At 49.1% G+C, this 18,534-nt stretch overlaps 1 protein-coding gene across 1 annotated transcript; it reads right to left on the reverse strand.

Moving 5' to 3' along the window:
* Positions 1-3,424: 3,424 nt before the first annotated feature.
* On the reverse strand, positions 3,425-9,566 carry WNT3A (Wnt family member 3A). Its single transcript, XM_040069427.2, has 3 exons — positions 9,479-9,566; positions 6,905-7,170; positions 3,425-3,912 (listed from the first exon to the last, which is right to left on the reverse strand). The coding sequence occupies exons 1-3, from the start codon at positions 9,564-9,566 to the stop codon at positions 3,433-3,435; spliced, it is 834 nt and encodes a 277-aa protein (XP_039925361.2). The 3' UTR covers positions 3,425-3,432.
* Between the last annotated feature and the right edge of the window lie 8,968 nt (positions 9,567-18,534).

Genomic DNA, 18,534 nt, shown 5'->3' on the forward strand with positions numbered 1-18,534 from the left:
ATTTTTCATTGACTTTAGTAGCAGCTGCTCAACCCCTTACATTGTGTCACCACAGAGATGATTAATTACACAACAAACCCAAACAAGTACCCATAGGCTTCGTTAAAAACCCCTTGAGTGAGGAGCAGGGAGTCCCCAACCACTGAGCTGGTTCCAGCCCGACCCCAGCTTGGAGGGAAGCAGCACAGCTTCCAGCACATCTCAGAGGATGATCAGGTTGTGGCTTCACCTCCTTGACTCATGCTGGACTTCACATCATCAGTCTGGACCCATGGAAGAGATCACCATCTACTCTGAGCTCAGCAGCTGAAGTCAGAGAAACACCCAGAGGGCACTGAACCAAACATAACTCGGGTACCATTCTAAGTGTAATGAATCACCTTCTGAATTTGTTTCTTGCCATTGATCCCAGCAGAAAATTAGATAAATATTTTAGATGAGATGAAATAAATCCCACTGCTGCAGTCAAAATTTGTTCACATCTAGAGGCAATTGCTCAGCAAATGCACATTTTCAGTATTTTCCTCCCCTGCTTCCCAAAAACTTCACCCACTGGTGATGCTGGGTTTGTTCTGGTGCAAAAGCAGAAATGGTGGATGTGAACATGGGCTGGGGTCAGATTCCAGCTCCCACGAATGGAAGCCAAATCCCTCAACCCGTTTCTTCACTGGTGTGATATAAAAGAAGGTGTTTGAAACCACTTGGCTTAAAAGTCTTAAGGTAAAACCAGTTGCGGGTGTGACCCCGCTGAAGTCAGTGGATTGAAGGGACCGTGGCCTGCAATGATTTGAATTTTCACTGTTGGGCCACCCTTCATTGACAGAAGTTCCTGGTAGGACGTGTCTGGCATCTCTCACTGCAGCTGCTTGCACTGCATCATAGTGAGTAAATCAGATGTATCTTCCCTTACCCCATCCTCTCCAATTTATCAGTGTCTTCCACCCCATAGGTGGCTTTCTGGGGCATTTGCTTTCTTGACAGATTGTGTTTGGATGTTGGTTATAGGTGCAATCTCCCCATTCCTTCTCTATTTCCGGTCCTTAAGTTTTCCTTTTCTCCAAGACTGCACTATGAAAATCAGCCATGCATCCATTAATTGATCTTTATTTAAGTTTTCAGTGATCTATTGCCTTCTCAAATTGGTGGGGCGCAGTGTTTACATAGACAGATATCCCAGACTGATTTTCTCCCTATATTTTTCTTTGCTTCTCTTGATCTCTTCTCTCCTTCTTCTTCTCTCATTTCACTGAAGCTTTTTCTTATTATCTTTTATTTTTTTAATGCAAGGCACTGATAGAAGTGCCTTCATCAATAAGCAAATCTTGCTTGTGCCCTTGGGCACAGCCCTGAGACAAATGGGTGATGCATAAACTGCACCAGCCTAGGAGCAGTCCCAGGAGACGCTGTGACTCAGAGTCAATCCTCGGAGGCATCACTTCCTCCTGTTTCCTCTCTGATGGGATTAAGCTCTGTTTGTTCCCTTCTTCTTCTTGTACTCCCTCCTTTGGTTCCTGGGAAAAGGCTGACACACAGAGAGGAGCACTCTGATTTCTCCACAAAGATTTCCCGGAGTGAACCAGCCAACAGCCACGATTACATTGCCATGAAATGAGAATTAACTTGTGCCCTGTTTCCCTTCCTGTGCTGAAGAGACAGAATAAACACCAATCCATTGTCCTTTCTGCAGGATAGGAACCCAAAAGCAGGGGTAAGGCAAAGAGGACACAGGGCAAGTGCGTCTGAGGCTAAAACACGCTGCGACTCCATGCTTGGTGCACCCCTCATTAATCCCAGTATTGACCAGGAATAACCCAAGCAGGGTTACGGTTCTGTAAACACCAAGGTGATGGGCTGAGCTCATGTCTGAGACCCTGAAGGAAGTCCTGATGCCCGTGGAGGAGGTGAGGCCTGTTTTGTAAACCGTGATCTTGATCTGGAATTGGAAGTAGAGCAACATGCAAAGCTGGGGAGTCAGGGGTGAGCAGCACAGATGGGCCAGCACTGCAAAGCTGGGATTTGGCTCTGTGTCCAAACTTACCCAAACTCTGGGCTTGTTCAGACTCTGGGTTTTGTCCATTTCAATCTGTGCCACTTTTATATGTCAGGAATGGCTGTAGGAATTAGGTGTGGAGTGAGGTTTGGCTTGAGTCTGAGACTGCTCCAGCTCGTGGGGTGTGGTGGTGACGGTGGGTTGGTTCACCCTCACGTAAATTAATGGTGACAATGAGTCCTTCAGATCCACGTTTCCGACAGACCTGTGGGCTCAGGCTGTTGCCAGGTGCCTGGGAAGCCTGCCTCAGGTGCAGAGAGTGGATCAACTAAGTGCACTTTCCACTGCTGGTGGCGGAGCTCCCCAACAAGGTGGGAAGAGTGAACATTTTCTCTTGCCATCCTTTTCCAGGAGTGCTGAGGAGATGGATGTCCTGTGCTCAGGAGTGTCTAGCCCCAGGAGAACCACTGCACCACATGTTTCCAAGGAAGACTCACTGGCTGAGCCACATTCTGGACTGGAGAGCTGGAGCAGCATTCCCAGCTGTGGGACTGTGTCCTTCTCAATGCACACAACAAGTCCTCTTCACCTCACACACAAGACACTGAACTTTTCTGTACTGTGCACATCGCCTGTGTGCCAACAGGGCATTTATAGGAAGTCATCAGCAGTTTTCTCTCTTTCTCTCCCTCCTCTTCCCCTTCCCTCCCTTTCTACAGATGTCATGAAATCCTTTGTCAAATTGGACAGAAGATACTACGCTAAAAACTTCACATCAAGAGGTTGCCCGCTCTCCAGCTCTGTTAGATATTTGTAGAATTCTCTGGTTCCAAGGCAAAAGCAAAAAAGTACTTCTTTATTTAAAAAAAAAAATCTCAATTTATCTGCTTTTATTTCTTTCTTTTTTTTTTTTTAATTTATTTTATTTGCTGCTGTTGTTCGTTACACAGTCTGGCCATTTGGGTTTGCAGACAGGTCTCTCAGAAAGCTCAGTGCTGCTGCTCAGCACAGCCTGCGCCTGGCTGAGGGAAAAGGAGATGCTTAGGGAGATACAAGACTTTCAAAGGACACTTAATCGTACGAGTTGCTTCAGGTGGGTGAGAGCAGAGCAAATCCATGCTTTTGCTAATGCTCTTCTTTCCATCTCGGTGTTGTGGGCTGATGGAAAAAGCCGCTCTCCTGCCGGAGGCATCGGCGTCGGGGCAGAACTTGCGTGACTGCCAGATGTACCTCGGGATAGCCCAGAAGTCATTAGACCTATTCTATCCAACCAGTTTTAGCCTTTTTATTTTTTCTTATTTAATTTTTTTTGTCCAGTTTTTATTCTTTTAATATCAAAAAAAAAAAAAAAAGAGCAAACTTCTCTCACATCTGCAACCTCAGAGGAAGTAGGCTCAAAATCCATTTCTCCGCTCGGAGCCCAGCGAAGGGTTTTGCCCGCTTTATTTGCACGTGTGGACGTCGTAGACTCGTATGCACTCCTGGCAGCGGACGTAGCAGCACCAGTGGAAGATACAGTGACACTTCTCTTTCCGTTTCTCAGTCCTCGTGTTGTGCCCGCGGCCGCAGCACAAAAGGTCGCAGCCGTCAATCCCGTGGGAAGTGACGTTGCAGATCCTGTCGCGGGTCCCAAAGGAGCCTGTCTCGGGGTTGGGCTCGCAAAAGTTCGGTGAGTTCTCGTAGTAGACCAGATCCTTCTCGGTCGGGGCCTTGAAGAAGTTGTATTTGGGCCGGAGGGTCTCCACCCAGCCGCGGGATTCCCGGTGTTTTTCCACCACCATTTCTGAGGCGCTGTCGTACTTGTCCTTGAGGTAGTCGCCGATGACCCTGAAGTCGGGCTGGGACCACCAGCAGGTCTTCACCTCGCAGCTGCCCGAGAGCCCGTGGCACTTGCACTTGAGGTGCATGAGCTCAATGATAGACTGCAGAAGGGAAGAAAGGCAAAGGAGAAGGAACACGTTAACCTGCCATTAAAACACTTACAATGTTCTGCTGCCTGGCCATGATTTTCTAAGGAATTAGGAATGTTTTCATAGATATATTTATACTCCTGTGAACAAAAAATCCCCTTATCCCCCAGTCAATGCTGTGTCTGAGCCTTAAAACTTCTGTCCTGTATGGTTTTCAGTGACTGGTTCTGATTCCCAACTCAAATTTAAGGATTTACCAAAAACTTTCACCAAGGAGATTTCTGAGCTTATTAATTTCTGTTTTATCAATGTTCTTGTGGGAATATTGCAGCTTTGTCACCCAGGAAAAGAATTCAAACACATCTGGGCAGAGAAGCAAAGAACACACAAAGCTGCTCAAACAATGCCTTCAAAAATGAAAAATGCCGCTTTTCTGTTGGAAACAAAAGGAATATGAAATGTCCTAACTGTCTAGAACAGAACCCAATCCTTTACATATGTTTCATGCTTATTTAAGCAAACAAGGTTCAAGCTTTGCTATGGCTACTTTCAGAAACTGAGAGGGAATTTATTTTTATTTTAAAGCCAGGCTTATGATTTTTCTAAAATCATTTCAAAGAAAACAAAACAAAAAAAAGAGCCCAACTTTTGATTTGAAAGGCTCAGGCTCCAACACAAAACACCTTCCTGGGGTAAATGAGAAGGTGACTATTGATCCCAGAAGTTTGCCACTTGTTTTTACCTCTTATAAAATGAGCTTACATAAATAAAGGTGCTGCCCTCCAGTACTCAGAGGTGGGAGACAATCTTATGCAACAGCTTGATAATCTGCATTTTCAGAGTGATCAGCAAATTTCTGGGTACGTGAACAGGCGAGTGCCAGCCTGAGTCCAAGAGATTTGCCATGAATCAGCACCTTGGTGTTCACCAGGTGCTTTCCTGCGTTATTTACGGAGTATCACCCGCCGCAGAGCAGGTTGTAATTAGCCATGAGAGAGAACCACAGAAGGTTTGGTTGGTATAATCACTCTGAACTTAATCAAAACTCCTGGCGGGGTGGGAGGGCTGGAGTTCCTATGGGAACTAACATGGAACACTGCCCATGGCTCAGGTTTAGCTGGAAGCACTCAGGTATGGAGGCCTGGAAGAGTTGGCCCATGGGCGCTGGGACTGTGAGAATGGAAAACATCAGTGTTTTCCAGAACAGTGGGATTTCAGGTCATGGTGTGACATCTGCTCTCTAATCTCTGACAGCTGTAAAATATCCTAGAAGAACTCAGCATCAAGGAACAAGACTTGGAGTCAAAAGACCTCTACAGGCCTGTGGTCACACGGATGTCTGGTGCTTTGTTTTTTTTGTTTTTTTTCCCCAAGGATTCTCACTTTAAAACAAATTCTCACTTCAAAGGAAATCCCTCTTTTCCACTCTACACAGGTTCTCCCCAGCCCTCTTTTTCCCACTCCACATCCCAGTAACTGCCACCAGGACTGCCCCATCCCTGGGGGTGCCTGGGATAATTTAGGCCGGAGCTGGAGGAAACCACATTATTGCTTGTGGTTGTCTCCATTGCAGACAATTTTGGTTTCTGGTGGTGTTTCCCTTTCAAAAGTTGTATTCCAACAGCTCTTCTGTGGTGTGAGGTGGGATAACACCACTGGGAATTCACAGGATCCACTTGAGGAGCTCTCAAGGAACACCAGCCTGCCTGAGGACAGGTGTCCCAGCGCAGCACCTGTGGTAGATTTGCACAAACGTCCTCCTGGATGTGTGCAAGACCTTCTGCTGAGGGCACAAGACCACATTTACCTGTTCTCTGTTATCTCAGAGAAGCTGTGGAATAATCTCTGTTAGAAAGGGATTTGTGGCTAAAACCTACAAATCATTTCACACAAATTACATTTTTCTGGCATTTAGGGCCTATTCTTGAGATGAAAAAAATAAATAAATGAAAGGAATATCCCCCTTTTGGGATTATTCCACCAAGGGAAATGATTCATCTTGTATAAGGCAGATTTTGTGCTTTCTTTTCCCCCCACATGTTTTGTTCCAGGATTGTTTGAAGTAAAAACAGCTTCAGGGCATGATCCAAGTTTAATCAGGAGGTACCAGACTCATATTGCCTCTAATTCTGTTTAAACACTTCCTGGGAAGTAGGACAGGGTAGAGAAGATGGGCTGTGGGGGAAGCTCTGCTCTTCTCCTCCCTCAAGGCTGCAGAGAAGGGGAATGGACAATTGCACTCAATCTTCAGGTGCCCCAGGGTCAATGGAAGGGAACAGGCACAATTAGGACATTACTAAATGAGTTAATAACTCTAATCATGGAATCACAGAATGATTTGGGTTGGAAGGGACCTTAAAAATCGTTCAGTTCCAACAACCTTGGGATGGGCAGGGACCCCTTCCACTAGACCAAGATTTTCCAAGCCCTGTCCAACCTGGCCTTGGACACTTCCAGGAATGGGGCATCCACGACTTCTTGGGGGTAGATATCCTCATAAGATGGGACAAAATCCCACCCTAAACCTGCTTGGACCCATCCTCTATAAAAGAGATCGGGACAGCTGGCTCCAAGCTGCAGGTGTTTGGATCTGTGTGGGTGAGTTTACGTGGAGCTTTCACAGATCAGGCACGTCGGTCTAGAACTACCATAGGACAGGTACTACCATTCTGTGACATAGATTTTCCCAGATTTAGGTCTTTTGAGTCCCCTTAATTCCTTCCCGATATTTAATAGTTCTGATTGGCAAATGATTTCCTGCTTGGTGATCATTCAAAGAAACAAAAAGTTCTTTTAACATTTTTTTTCTTTTTCCCCACCTTCACTCCTTTCCCCGGGGAGAGATACATCCGGTGAAAATGTCAACCTTCATTTCTTGGAATAGTTCAGGTTAGGAGAGACCTTTAAAATTCATCTAGTCCAACTCCCACCATCCCCTCCCGCCATTCATCACATCAGGTGAGAAAACGACGACAGGAAAAAGGTGAAACTGAAATGCCCTTACGGTCCTTCCGGCCTCGTTGTTGTGCCTGTTCATGGCCGAGCGAGCGTCGGGCCTGTTCTCCCGGGCGTCCGCGAACTCCCGGGACACCATGCTCCCGAACTCCACGTCCTCGCTGCAGCCTCCCCACTTCCAGCCCTCCCCGGGAGAGCCCTTGTGGCGCGTGTCACACCCGCAGATGGTGGCCGAGCCCTCGGCGCAGGATCTGGTCACGGCGAACGCCACCCCTGCCGAGGCGATGGCGTGGACGAAGGCCGACTCCCTGGTGGCTGTGGAAGAGAGAAGTCAGTGAGTAAAGGGCCAGCGGAGGATGGGTTTGATCAGTCCTGCGAATATCTTCTCTGGAGGGCATGGCAGGAGGCCAGGAAATCCTCCTCTTCCCTGTGGTCTGGCTTGGACATACTCCAAAGATATTTTCTTTCGCTAGGAAATGAAGCTCCTGCGCAGACAGGACCAGGCTTGATCCAAGGCCACTGAGGTCAGCCAAAAAGTTCTGACTGGGGTCATCCTCAGGTCTTTGGTTAGGGCCATGGCACCACGGAAAGATGTAAACCTGAATTTCGGGGGGCACATGGAATATTCTACGTGGTACGGTGCAGTCAGTGCACCACACAGCCAGGCCCTGAGCCGTGGGTTTCGCTTCAGACACTCAAGATTTGGGTATGCTCCCCAAAAAAATGGAAAAATGCAGGTTTACACTTAACAACAGCCAGGACCAGCACCAGGTAAAGCTCCTCTTCCTTGGCAGGGAGAGGTGCTGGTGGCTGGAAGGGAGGAAAACGCCAGGATGGTCACATCCTCGATCCTCGGGGTGTAAACCAAACCTTGTCCCCACCCTCCATCCCTTTTCCCCCCCCGGGCTGTGCCTCTCACTCAGTGACAGTGCTCGAGGTGCACCTTGCACCTGCCCCGAGTTTTCCTCACTTGCCTAATTAAGGTCCCTGCCAAGGGGACTGGAAATGAACTTTCCTTCTGTGCCCACTGCCTCAGGCTGGTGGGTGGGATCAGAAGAGATGTCACGGTTAAGGACTGAGGAGTTTTGGTCTTTGTGGAGAGCTTCCATCGCAGCCTTCCATCCCAGGGAAGGGGAGCAGGGAAGGCTTTCCTGGATGCCAGTGCTTTTTCCACACTGTGACAAAATGAAAACCAAACTTTTCAAACCACTTTGCAAGCGGGGAACGCCCCAAGATATCAATTTTTATTTTTCCTTCCTCCTCGCAGTTTTGATTTCTTCACTCGCAAGAAATGACCCTGCGGTTCAACGCCACTCCTCAGAAAACACCACTGCTTTTTTGGCTGCAGTAAAATGGGATTTCTACTGTGAGCAGGGCTGTTCTCAAGCCCTTGAGGCAATTCTAATCAGACACAATAATTCTGATAACTGACCTCCCTTGGCCCCCTGTACTATTCCCCACTGACCTCAGGCTTATAGACCAGTTATCCTTGAAATTGCGCTGTTCCTGACACTTTTCAGATGATTCCACTGGGATATTGAAAAATGAATGGATCCATAAAGACACAAGGTCACATTTTCGGTTGATGCAACTTCACCAAAGCTTCTACCCAGCTTTGTGTCAGCTGACTACTCAAAAACCACCCAAAACCTTCCCTGTACCTTATTTTTGCTGATCTGAGCTTTTCCTGGGCATTTTGGCTTAACCTTTGCCTTACAGATGCTTCCAGGCTTTACTAATGTGAGGAGAGTTTAATGCACCGAGCCAAAATGTCAACATGTTTTCGGGGAGCAATCACAACTGCGGAGCAGTCCCAGCTGGATTGAAGGCTTAAGCAAGAACTCAAGCCTTGCTTTGGGAAGGCTACCAAATACAACAATATGCAAATCCCACAGCGTGCATGAACTTACAAGCTGAAGGGATGAGCAATGTCCTGGAACATGTTTGTCAGGGCACTCGGGGAGGTTATTAAGTCACTGAGGGCTACAACCAAAAAAAAAAAAAAAAATAAGGGAAAATGCAGGAACCCTCGGGTTCTCAGTGTGATTTTGAAAAACCCTTGCTCAGCATCTGTCCAAGCCTGGAGGATCCCAGCATCCTGCAAATGATGACCATGCAGTTCTTGAGTGTGAAAACTCAGCTTTGAGTGTGAGCAGGAGAGTACCATTCGAACAGGGCTGGGGACTCTGCATCTTGCACTCGCCTAAATCTAGGTGGGATCCAGAAACCAAATTTTGGGGGTGGAGAGCTTCATATGAGGTCTCCCAGGACATTTTTGACCAGCCCTGGAGTCTCTGAAAAATAAAAGGCTTCTCACAAAAGGCAGTGAGGTGAGGTGAGGTGAGGTGAGGTGGTGGGGTGAATGCCATTATGACCTGGTGGGGAGGTGGAAGGTGCAGTGTCCGGCCAGAGAAAGGCTGACACACCTCCTACACCCTCCCTGCGTGGCCCAACTGATCCTGAAACCTTTCCATGAAATCATAAAATGGCTGGATTGGAAGGTCCTTAAAGGTAATGTGGTTCCCACAGTCCCAGTTTTTCTACCCAGGGCTGCCTTCACCCTGTTTTCCACCCAGCCTGTGTTTGGGGTTGGGATTGGGGTTGGGGTTGGGATTGGCCTGACCCTTGTGCAGGAGTTTGCGCTTGGCTTTGTTGAGCTGAGGCTTGCATAGACCCACATCTCCAGCCTGCCCAGCTCCCTCGGCGTGCATCCCTTCCCTCCAGCATGTGACTGCACCACTCAGCCTGGGGTCACCAGCAAACTTCCTGGGGGTGCCCTGGATCCCACTGTCCCATGTCACCACCAAATGGTTCCAGTCCCAACACCAGCCCCCGAGGAACACCACTGCATCTCCTAGAGTGCCACCATGCAGGATGTGCCCGACCCACCAGGTGGTCCATCCATCAAACCCAGGTGTCTCCAATTTAGAGACAAGCGCGACACGCTGACCTCTGACTACGAATAAGGCACGTTCCTCGGCTGGGTCAGCTCTGACCTCTTGGGAATCACCCTTTCCTCTGCTCAGGAGAGATCTGATCCTTTGGCTAATTGGGAAGGTGCTGCAGGTGCTGAGCTGATGTTTGCAAACCTCGTGGAGACCCCCTGCGCCTTGTCAAGCTCAGACCAAAAAGAAAATGTCTACAGAGATGGTGTTTGTGCAAGAAAACTTCTCCTGTGTGGGTATGAGAGGCAGCCTTGACTTGGGAGTCTGTGGATTGTAAATCCCAGTTTGGATTCATCAGCTCAGCACAGAAGTGTTCCCCTGAGCATTCCTCTCACTACAATAAAGACATTGAGGGGCTGGAGCGTGTCCAGGGAAGGGAATGGAGTTGGGGAAGGGTCTGGAGCACCAGGAGAGGCTGAGGGATCTGGGAAAGGGAGGCCTGGAGAAAAGGAGGCTCAGGGGGAACCTTGTGGCTCTGCACAACTCCTGACAGGAGGGGACAGCCGGGGGTTTGGGCTGTGCTCCCAGGAACAGGGACAGGAGGAGAGAGAACGGCCTCAAGTTGAGTCAAGGACTGGATATTAGGGAAATTTGGGTATTTTGGTTGGATATTAGGGAAAATTTCTTCACTGAAAGTGTCAGGTGCTGGCACAGTGGCCCAGGGCAGTGGTGGAGTCACTTGGAGGGATTTGAAAGGACACAGCCCTTAGGGACACGGGAAGCAGCGCACGTGGCAGTGCTGGGCTCATGCTCGGGCTCAGTGACCTCGTTGGCCTTTTCCAGCCTTCAGGATTCCACGATCCGATGGTTCTGTCCAGGTGCAGAGCTCACCAAACCCCAGAGAGCTTCAGGTAGCACATCCTGGAGAGTTCCTGTGTTCGCCAGGACTTGGCCACGGCCGAACCAGCAGCTCCAGGCTGTAAAGACCAAACCCTAAATCTCAACTCCATCACCTGAACTCCCGAGTTTTTAGCCCTCGCTGAAAACCGGTAGGGTATTGATGAGATTTACCTTAAAGAGCACCAATTAGGGAGAACCCCTCTCTTCCCAGAAAGCGCTCAGCGCCTTTTACAGCCGGGACAGGACGCAATCGCTGCCCTGCTTTTGAAATGCAGCCACCACTTAAGAGCGCACAACAGGAAGCAAATCGCCTCGTATCTGATCGTAACTACCTGGGGAATGTAGGCAGGCAGGGCAAAGGAGCCGAGATCTGGCCCCGGGGCGCTGAGGCGAGGAGTTCTGTCTCTTGAGAAAGTCGCGGCCGATCTCTTAATGACTCCACGGCATTAGGGCACCGGGTTTAACATCTCCTAGCCCTAACTTAAGGCACCGGGTTCAATATTGACGCAGATGGAGCGGTGCCACGGTGTGAATCACGTCCTGCCACCTCCCAAGCCATGGGACTTGTCCTGCCGAGCAGCCCGGACCCTGCCCAGCTCTGGGGTTGTAGCCCGGGGCGGTGCGGCTGCAGGAATGGAGAAGGAGGGGATGGAGATAAGCAGAAGGAAAAGCATGCACTTGTAATGGAAATGAGGGGTTATTAAGGTGCCATATAAAAATGCGAGAGATTCCGGCGAAGATAGCAGGGAAGCGCCGCGTGTTTGTCAGGTCGCCTCGCTCCTCTCCGGGTGGTTCTGGGGGCAAGAGGCAGCAGCTGGTTTAGGGCTTGAGGAGAGCTCCTGGAAAGGAGGAGGTGATTTACAGGGACCAGTCTCTCACGGGGATGCTGACTTCAGGGCATTTTGACCACTCTCTTCTTGTCGCCAAAGCTCGGGCTTCAGCTCCTTTAATTCCTGCCTGCTCCTGAGTTTCCCTGCAGGGCACAGAAGCTCGGAGGTCTGGTGCTCCTCCACGATTCCCTCTCCATTCTGGGGTGGACTGAATATCAGTGAAAATGTGCTGAGAGTTACAGAGGGCTTTTCGGGGTGTCCCCTAAAGCAGAGGTCTCCAAGTCACTTCTGTCCCTTTTGGGTTTCCTAAAAGAAGCCCAAGCTGAAATCTGATAAAATTAACGTCCCCTGAATATCCTGTGCAGAACCTCTCTGACTCCTTGTCCCAGCACCAAACCCATCCTGAGATGTGAAAACACTTGTCTGAATAGCTTAATTTTGATAATCCAGGGGCCTGGGGATGATGTGACCCAAGATTTGCTGTGACAAGGCTATTTCATGTGACTTTGGGCAAATCCTTTGGTCACTCTGTGCTTCTGCCTCCTTATCTGTACACCCGAGGACAATCCTGCTTATCTCCCCGGGAGTCTGCAATGCTAAACTCAGTGATATCTCCAGAATTGTAGGCAGAAGGAATTGGAGCCTGAGCAGAGAGTTCTCAGATTTTGGGATGAGGAAGGCAAATGAATGACTCTGTGAATATCTCAGCTGTCCAAAACTGCTCTCCTGTGTTCTTCTGCCCAGACAGGGACTTATTTTCCCAGAATCTTTCCCTGAATGACGAAATTATTAACCCCAGGTCAGGCAGGTATCCCAGACGTGTGGCAAGATGGACTGTGGTGATGCAGCAGGATGAATATAATGGTTCATTTTGCTCTGAAAATCCCTTTTTACCACATCTGTACCATAACACTGAGCACTGCTCTCCCCATTCCTGACATCCCCAAATCTCTCTATTTGAAACAGCGTCCTTGGGGTGAAGCACTGACTTAGTGCCTTTTTTGGCTGGATAATGTATAAACAACATGGAAAAGAACAGAATTGTCCCAGACAATGAAGGAAAGAATTACCAGAGCTGAGGAGAGGATCCCGCTCCCTGTCCCATGATTGGAAAGCTGTGGCTGTGAAGCCCTGAATTTCTGACACCTTCAGGAGCGCCCTTGGGAGAGGCATTTTGCTAAAAATGGAGTGAAATGGAAGAGATGGTTTGTCTGTTTAGCAGGACTGTGGGGAGGAGACTTGCTGGCTTCTCTGAGCTTAATTTTTCAAATCTGAAAGGTACCTTGAGCTCCAGCGACTTGAGACACCCATCTTTGAGGTGTGGAAGGTGCAAAGGCTTTCCAACATTTTTCTGGTAGGGCAGACTCCCTAAGAACGCGAGGGAGTGTGAGGAAGGGTTTCAATTCCCTCCTTGGCTCGAGGGGATCCAAACCCACAGCTGTCAGTTAGGATTTGCACAACAGTTGACACTACACTGACTCTGGATTAAAAGGGAAAAAAAAAAAAAAACCCGACCAAACAAACGAAATACACTCTAAAAACTAAGAAACTGGAAATAAAGCTGGGAACGACCTGGTTTTTCTGGTATTTGGAGCAGCACAACACAGCCTTTTACACTGGGGGCCCATCCTAGCTCAGTTTTCCCTGGTTCCTGTGGTCCTTCCTGCACCTTTGCCATCACGGGTGTTGGAAGGTGTTGTCCAATGGAGAAAAAAAAAGGTGGCGAGGAATTTGTGAAGGGCTTTGGAAGCCCAGCCTGTGACTGAGGTGAGGCGGATTTGGGTTTTGGCTGCAGTACAAAGCTGTGCTCTCCTCCTTGAGTCCATCAAGGGAGCCCCCTTCCCTGGATGTGGGAGCAGAGCTGTGCCCTTCCCTGGTGGGGAGGGTCACCCATAAACATTCCCAGGAAGATAAACCAGAAGGGTTTGAAGGAAAGCTCACACTGCATCACCTGGGCCGAAAAAGAAGAATCCCAGAAAGGATTCATACCGAATCTGGGATCAATTAATTAATTAATCAATCCCAAAAAAGGATTAATACCGAGTGAGCCTGCTCCGTCGTTGAGTGTCTGGTGGCCCCTGGGAGAAGGAGTTCCTTTAGGCTCTGACAGCCTTGCAGGCACAGCTGCTTTCTGAACAGCAGGAGAGAAATCCAACGGGACTGGTGAGTCAGAGCTCCCAGGGTTTGCAAAAGTGTGTGGAGGCATCACTGCTGGCTTATACCAACAGAAATGGCATTCGTTGCCTGCCAGCCCTGAGATCCACGTGCAGGAGGAGCAGCGCAGCCCAGCCTGCCCCAAATTCCAGCAGAGGAGGCTCCAGCCCCTCAGCACAGCTGGGCTCTGCTAAACTGATCCCCAAAAACTGAGAGCTCAGGATATGGGGATGATGTCCCCCACCTTACAATGCTTTTTGGAGGCTTAGAAGGAAGCTGGGAGAGACTTCTCAGTAGGGCCGGTTGAACCAAAAAAAGGTGATGGTTTTAAAGTAAAAAGATGTGGATGTCGACAAAAGGAAGTGATTCTTTTTATGATAAGGGTGGTGAAGAACTGGAGCAGGTTCTCCAAAGAGGTGGTGGGTGCCCCATCCACCTGGAAGCAGCCACTGTGGAATTAGGTGGGGTTTTGAGCAACCTGATCTATTGGAAAGGTGTTCCTGCTCACTGCAGGGGAGTTGGACCGGGTGAACTTTAAAGGTCTCTTCCAAGCCAAACCATTCCAAGAAATGATGGCTCACATTTCCACAGGACATGTTTCTCCCCAGGGAAAGGAGTGAAGGTGGGGGAAAAAAAAAAAAGGTTAAAAACTTTTTTTTTTTTTTTTTTTTTTTGAATGATCACGGAGCAGGAAATCATTTGCCAATCAGAGCTATTAAATATTGGCCCAGCACCAGGGGAAGGCAGAGAACAGGGAAATCCTTGGCACACGCTGGCTTGACAGATCCATCCACAGACAGTGCCCAAGTGCTGGAGGGGAACAGCGTCATTCCCATCGCAGGGGAGGAGGAGGAGAAAGAGGAGGAGGAGGAGGAAGAAGAGGAGGAGGATCACAGGGGTGTCACAGCAGCTGGGACCCTGACAATGCTTGAGGGGAAAATACTGGGAACGTTGGAAACCAAATATTGGCTCTGGCAGCCTCGGAGGCAGGCAAGCTTCAGTTTCCCCACATTCCTCTCGATTGTAGCAAGAGAGGATCCCATCCCAGATAAAGCAACTGGAAGGTTTTACATAAGCCTGGCTCAGCCTCCAGCTTCCCTCTGGAGAGGTCCCTGATCCCAGTGTTCCCATTTCCCTTGAGCCACCCTCACCACCTGCAGCATGTTGGTCTCCTCCTGCAGCACCTCAGACCTGGCACCTCCTCAATTATCCCTTTTCTCCTGAAAAGAGGGTCCTTGTCCCACCCTTGCTGTTTGCTTTCCACCCATTAGGATGGAAGTTGTGGCCTTGGATGGGGCCAAGGGGACAAGTCAGGCTTCCTGGTGGGAGGGAGACTCATTCCACGGAGCACATTCCCAAATTCTACGACGTGAGCAGTGTCCATCCTGCTTATGTTGGGAAACACTTTCCTCAGTGAAAGCTCGAGGAGATCCCTAGATTCTGAGATCTTTAAAGCTTTTGTTTCTTTCCTCGGTGTCGCTCCCGAGCCTAAACCACCGAGTGCCCTGACCCCGATTTTGTGCTCGACCTCAGCAGCATCTCCCAGGGAGCCCTTGTGGTTACTCCGAGAAGACTCCAGAGGCCTTGGGAAGATCAGAGCCTGGCGACCACCTCACCTAGTGCGATTCCCGTGCTGCACAAAGTGCCTCTCCGGACACGGCTGGCTCCAAAACCCTGCCTCAGTTTCCCCATTTGCAAAGCAAAGGGCAGAAAGCTCATCACTCACCAGCCTGAGCTTTGGGCATCATTTCAGAGCACAGCATTCCACAGGGGAGGGGGAAAAGGCAGGAGTTTTCTCCTCAGCCAGTGCTGCAGGGTGCCTTTTTACCCCAGGAGAGGACACTGTTTTTCCGTGGGGCCTTCCAGGAGAGCCTCAGCACCTCCAGCTGCCTCTGGGCTGAGTTGTGATCAACTCATTGCAAAAGGGTGGGACTAGAGGACCTTTCAATACCCCCTCCAACCCAGAGTATCCAATTATTCTTGACATTGCAGGCTTTCTAACCAGTTACAGGTCTTGGCAGCAGCTCCAGGATGTTCCAGAGCAGCTCTGCTTTGCGCTGTGTCCAGAGTTACATGAATCCCCATCAGTCTTATCCTGAAGACCTGGATTACTTGGGAACCTTTGAGCAGCAGCAGAGCCTAAATGGCTGCCTGGGATCCCTTGGATGCAGAAGGATCACTAACTGTATTCCTCAAAGATCTCCTTGTAAGGCTGCAGTCAGAGAATTACAGAGTCACAGAATGGTTTGGATGAGAAGGGACCTTAAGATCGTCTCACTCCAACACCCTGCCTTGGGCAGGGAAAACTTCCACTATCCCAGCTTACTCAGAGCCCCATCCAGCCCAGCCTGGAACATTTCCAGGGATGGGGAGTCCACAACTCCAGTCTCCAGACTGGCCTAGAGGATGTGGAGTCATTCATCAGTGAAACCCAAGCTCCTGCTGCCCCTGCCTGTGTGTGGGCTTGTGTCACATCCCCTCCTCTCCAGCAGCATTCTCCAAACCTAGGGAAGCCCACTCTGCCAGAGAGCAGCCCCTGAAGGCTGCAGGCAACAGAGGCTTTCCCTGGAATGGGATGAGGGTGACTCCAAGAGCAGCTGCAGCTCTGGGAGAAATGCAGAACCCAGAGCGCAGCAGGTGAGGCCAGCCAGGAGCTGCCCCACGGCTCTGTGTGACACCACAGCCTGTCCCCTTCTGCACAGAGAGCCCCGTCCGCTCCGTGCCTGGCTGATTCTGCACAGCTTCCCACCCAAAATCCAGCTCCAGGGTTTGCTTGGCTTCTTCAACCTGTTAAAAATCAGGCCCCTAAATGCAAAGACTTATGCAAATGCACGGTAACAAGAAGTTAACCACACTTTCGCATATCTTAAAGGAAAGGTTAGGTTTGGGTCCCATCTGTGTTTTGAACGGAGAGTTCTGATTGAGTTCTTGTTTCCTCTGAACCAGCTGTGCTAGTGTCAACACATCCCTGGGAAGATGAAAGGCCCTAAAAAGACATTTGATCAGATTAGCTGTGATTCAGCTCATTGGAGGGAAATTATTAAATGGGCAATTCCTGCCAGGGAACATGAAGGCGATACAGATAAGAGGGAATGTTGGATTGAAGGAGGCTGGATTAGCACAGCTTGCAAAATCCCAAAGGCCAAGTTTCCCCAAAACATCTGAATGGTGGGGACTTTTTCTTTTTCTTTTTCTTTCTTGTTTTTCTTTTTCTTTTTCTTTTTCTTTTTCTTTTTCTTTTTGTTTTTCTTTTTCTTTTTCTTTTTCTTTTTCTTTTTCTTTTTCTCTTTTTGTTTCTTTTTCTTTTTCTTTTTCTTCTTCTTCTTTTTCTTTCTTCTTCTTCTTCTTCTTTTTCCTTCTTCTTCTTCTTCTTCTTTTTCTTTCTTCTTCTTCTTTTCTTCTTCTTCTTCTTTTCTTCTTCTTTTCTTTTTCTTTCTTCTTTTCCTTCTTCTTCTTCTTTTCCTTTTTATTTTCCTTCTCACTTTCTCTCTGTTGGTCGTTCACAGTTATCTTCGCACTGGAGCTCAACAGAGCCACAACCTCCAGCCTGGTGGTGCTCAAACCTCCAAACCTTTCTGGCACTTCCAAACCTCTCAGGCTGTACCTGAGACAGGCAGAGCTGGATTTTCAGACGCCAGGGCAGCCTTGCAAGCCTTGTTCCCTGGGACTGGGGCCAGTGCTCCCTGCTGCCCTCCGAGCCTCCGCGCGAGCCTGAGCCCAGGGTGGGCTGAAGGCTGGAATGCTCTCCTTAATTAGCCACTGTCAAAACAACCCCAGGTGATCTCACAGGTAACCAGACCCCCAAGACAGGCAGATCAGCGGGACGGTCTGGTATCAGCAACCCGAGTCTGGTACCTGCAAAGCAAACTCCCCCTTATCCCTCTCTCTATCGCCCTATCTCTCTGCTGATCGAATCACCACCGTGAATGTCTCCCTACCTACCCCGCTGAATGTTTTATCTTTCTGTTGGCTTGGCCATGTGTGAAACACTCCGGTGGCACCTGATCCCTCCCTCACGCCATCCCATAAATGCCTTCTCCTGAATATTCCATCCTCCTGGAGCAGTGCACGGTCCTCTCAATCCACCCCGAATTACCCTGAGCTTTCGTCTCTCCAACATCCCTGGGAGGCTCCGGACAAAAGGAAGCTGTGTGCCAATCGGGGGTGATTAACAGGGATACAGGGCGCTCATTGTGGTGGGACAGAGCCCTTGATGAAAGGGGAAGGTGCAGGAAAAGGAGCGGGGAAGGACTGGGGTGAAATTCTCCGGGGCGCCTTGCAGGTTAAAGGATCATTGGGGTCCCTCCTGACCTCGGGGAAAAATAAAAATAAAAGTTATAAAATAAATAATGCAAGAAAAAGAAGCCAAACCCCAAAGGCTGCTGTGTAAAGCAGCCCCAACGGTCAGTAGGACACAGGGAAGCAAAAAAAAAAAAAGGAAAAAACAACAACAAGAAAAGGGAATATAATTGTATTCTGTTATCAGAAGCAACACGATGGAACAAAAGGATCGCCTTCGCCCACCTGAGAATGGAATGCGAGGCTCCATTTCGCTGCTCTGATCGTATTTGACAGCCCCCCTCGAGACTGCCTGGTTGGTATGGCAAATCGTCCTTATTACCTGCTGGGGTGAATGAATCCCCCTTTGTGCTGGCACTGTCACGCCGCATTAGGCTGACAATGGCCCGAGATATTTTATATGAAATTTGCCCTCACTTGTGATTAGCCAGCACCAACTAAGTCATAGCAACCTAGAACTATGCATTGGCCGGGCCCCGTTGTCGGCCGAAAGGGAAATCCCTATTCAAATGGTTTAATAAAACAATCTAAAGGGCGTGTGAATCGTGAAAAGCATTTTCACTTTTCTCTTTAGCTTAATCTCATGGTCGCTGGGATATTGTGCTCCGAGC

Source organism: Hirundo rustica, chromosome 1, assembly GCF_015227805.2.
Source record: "Hirundo rustica isolate bHirRus1 chromosome 1, bHirRus1.pri.v3, whole genome shotgun sequence".
Taxonomy (NCBI): Eukaryota; Metazoa; Chordata; class Aves; order Passeriformes; family Hirundinidae; genus Hirundo; species Hirundo rustica.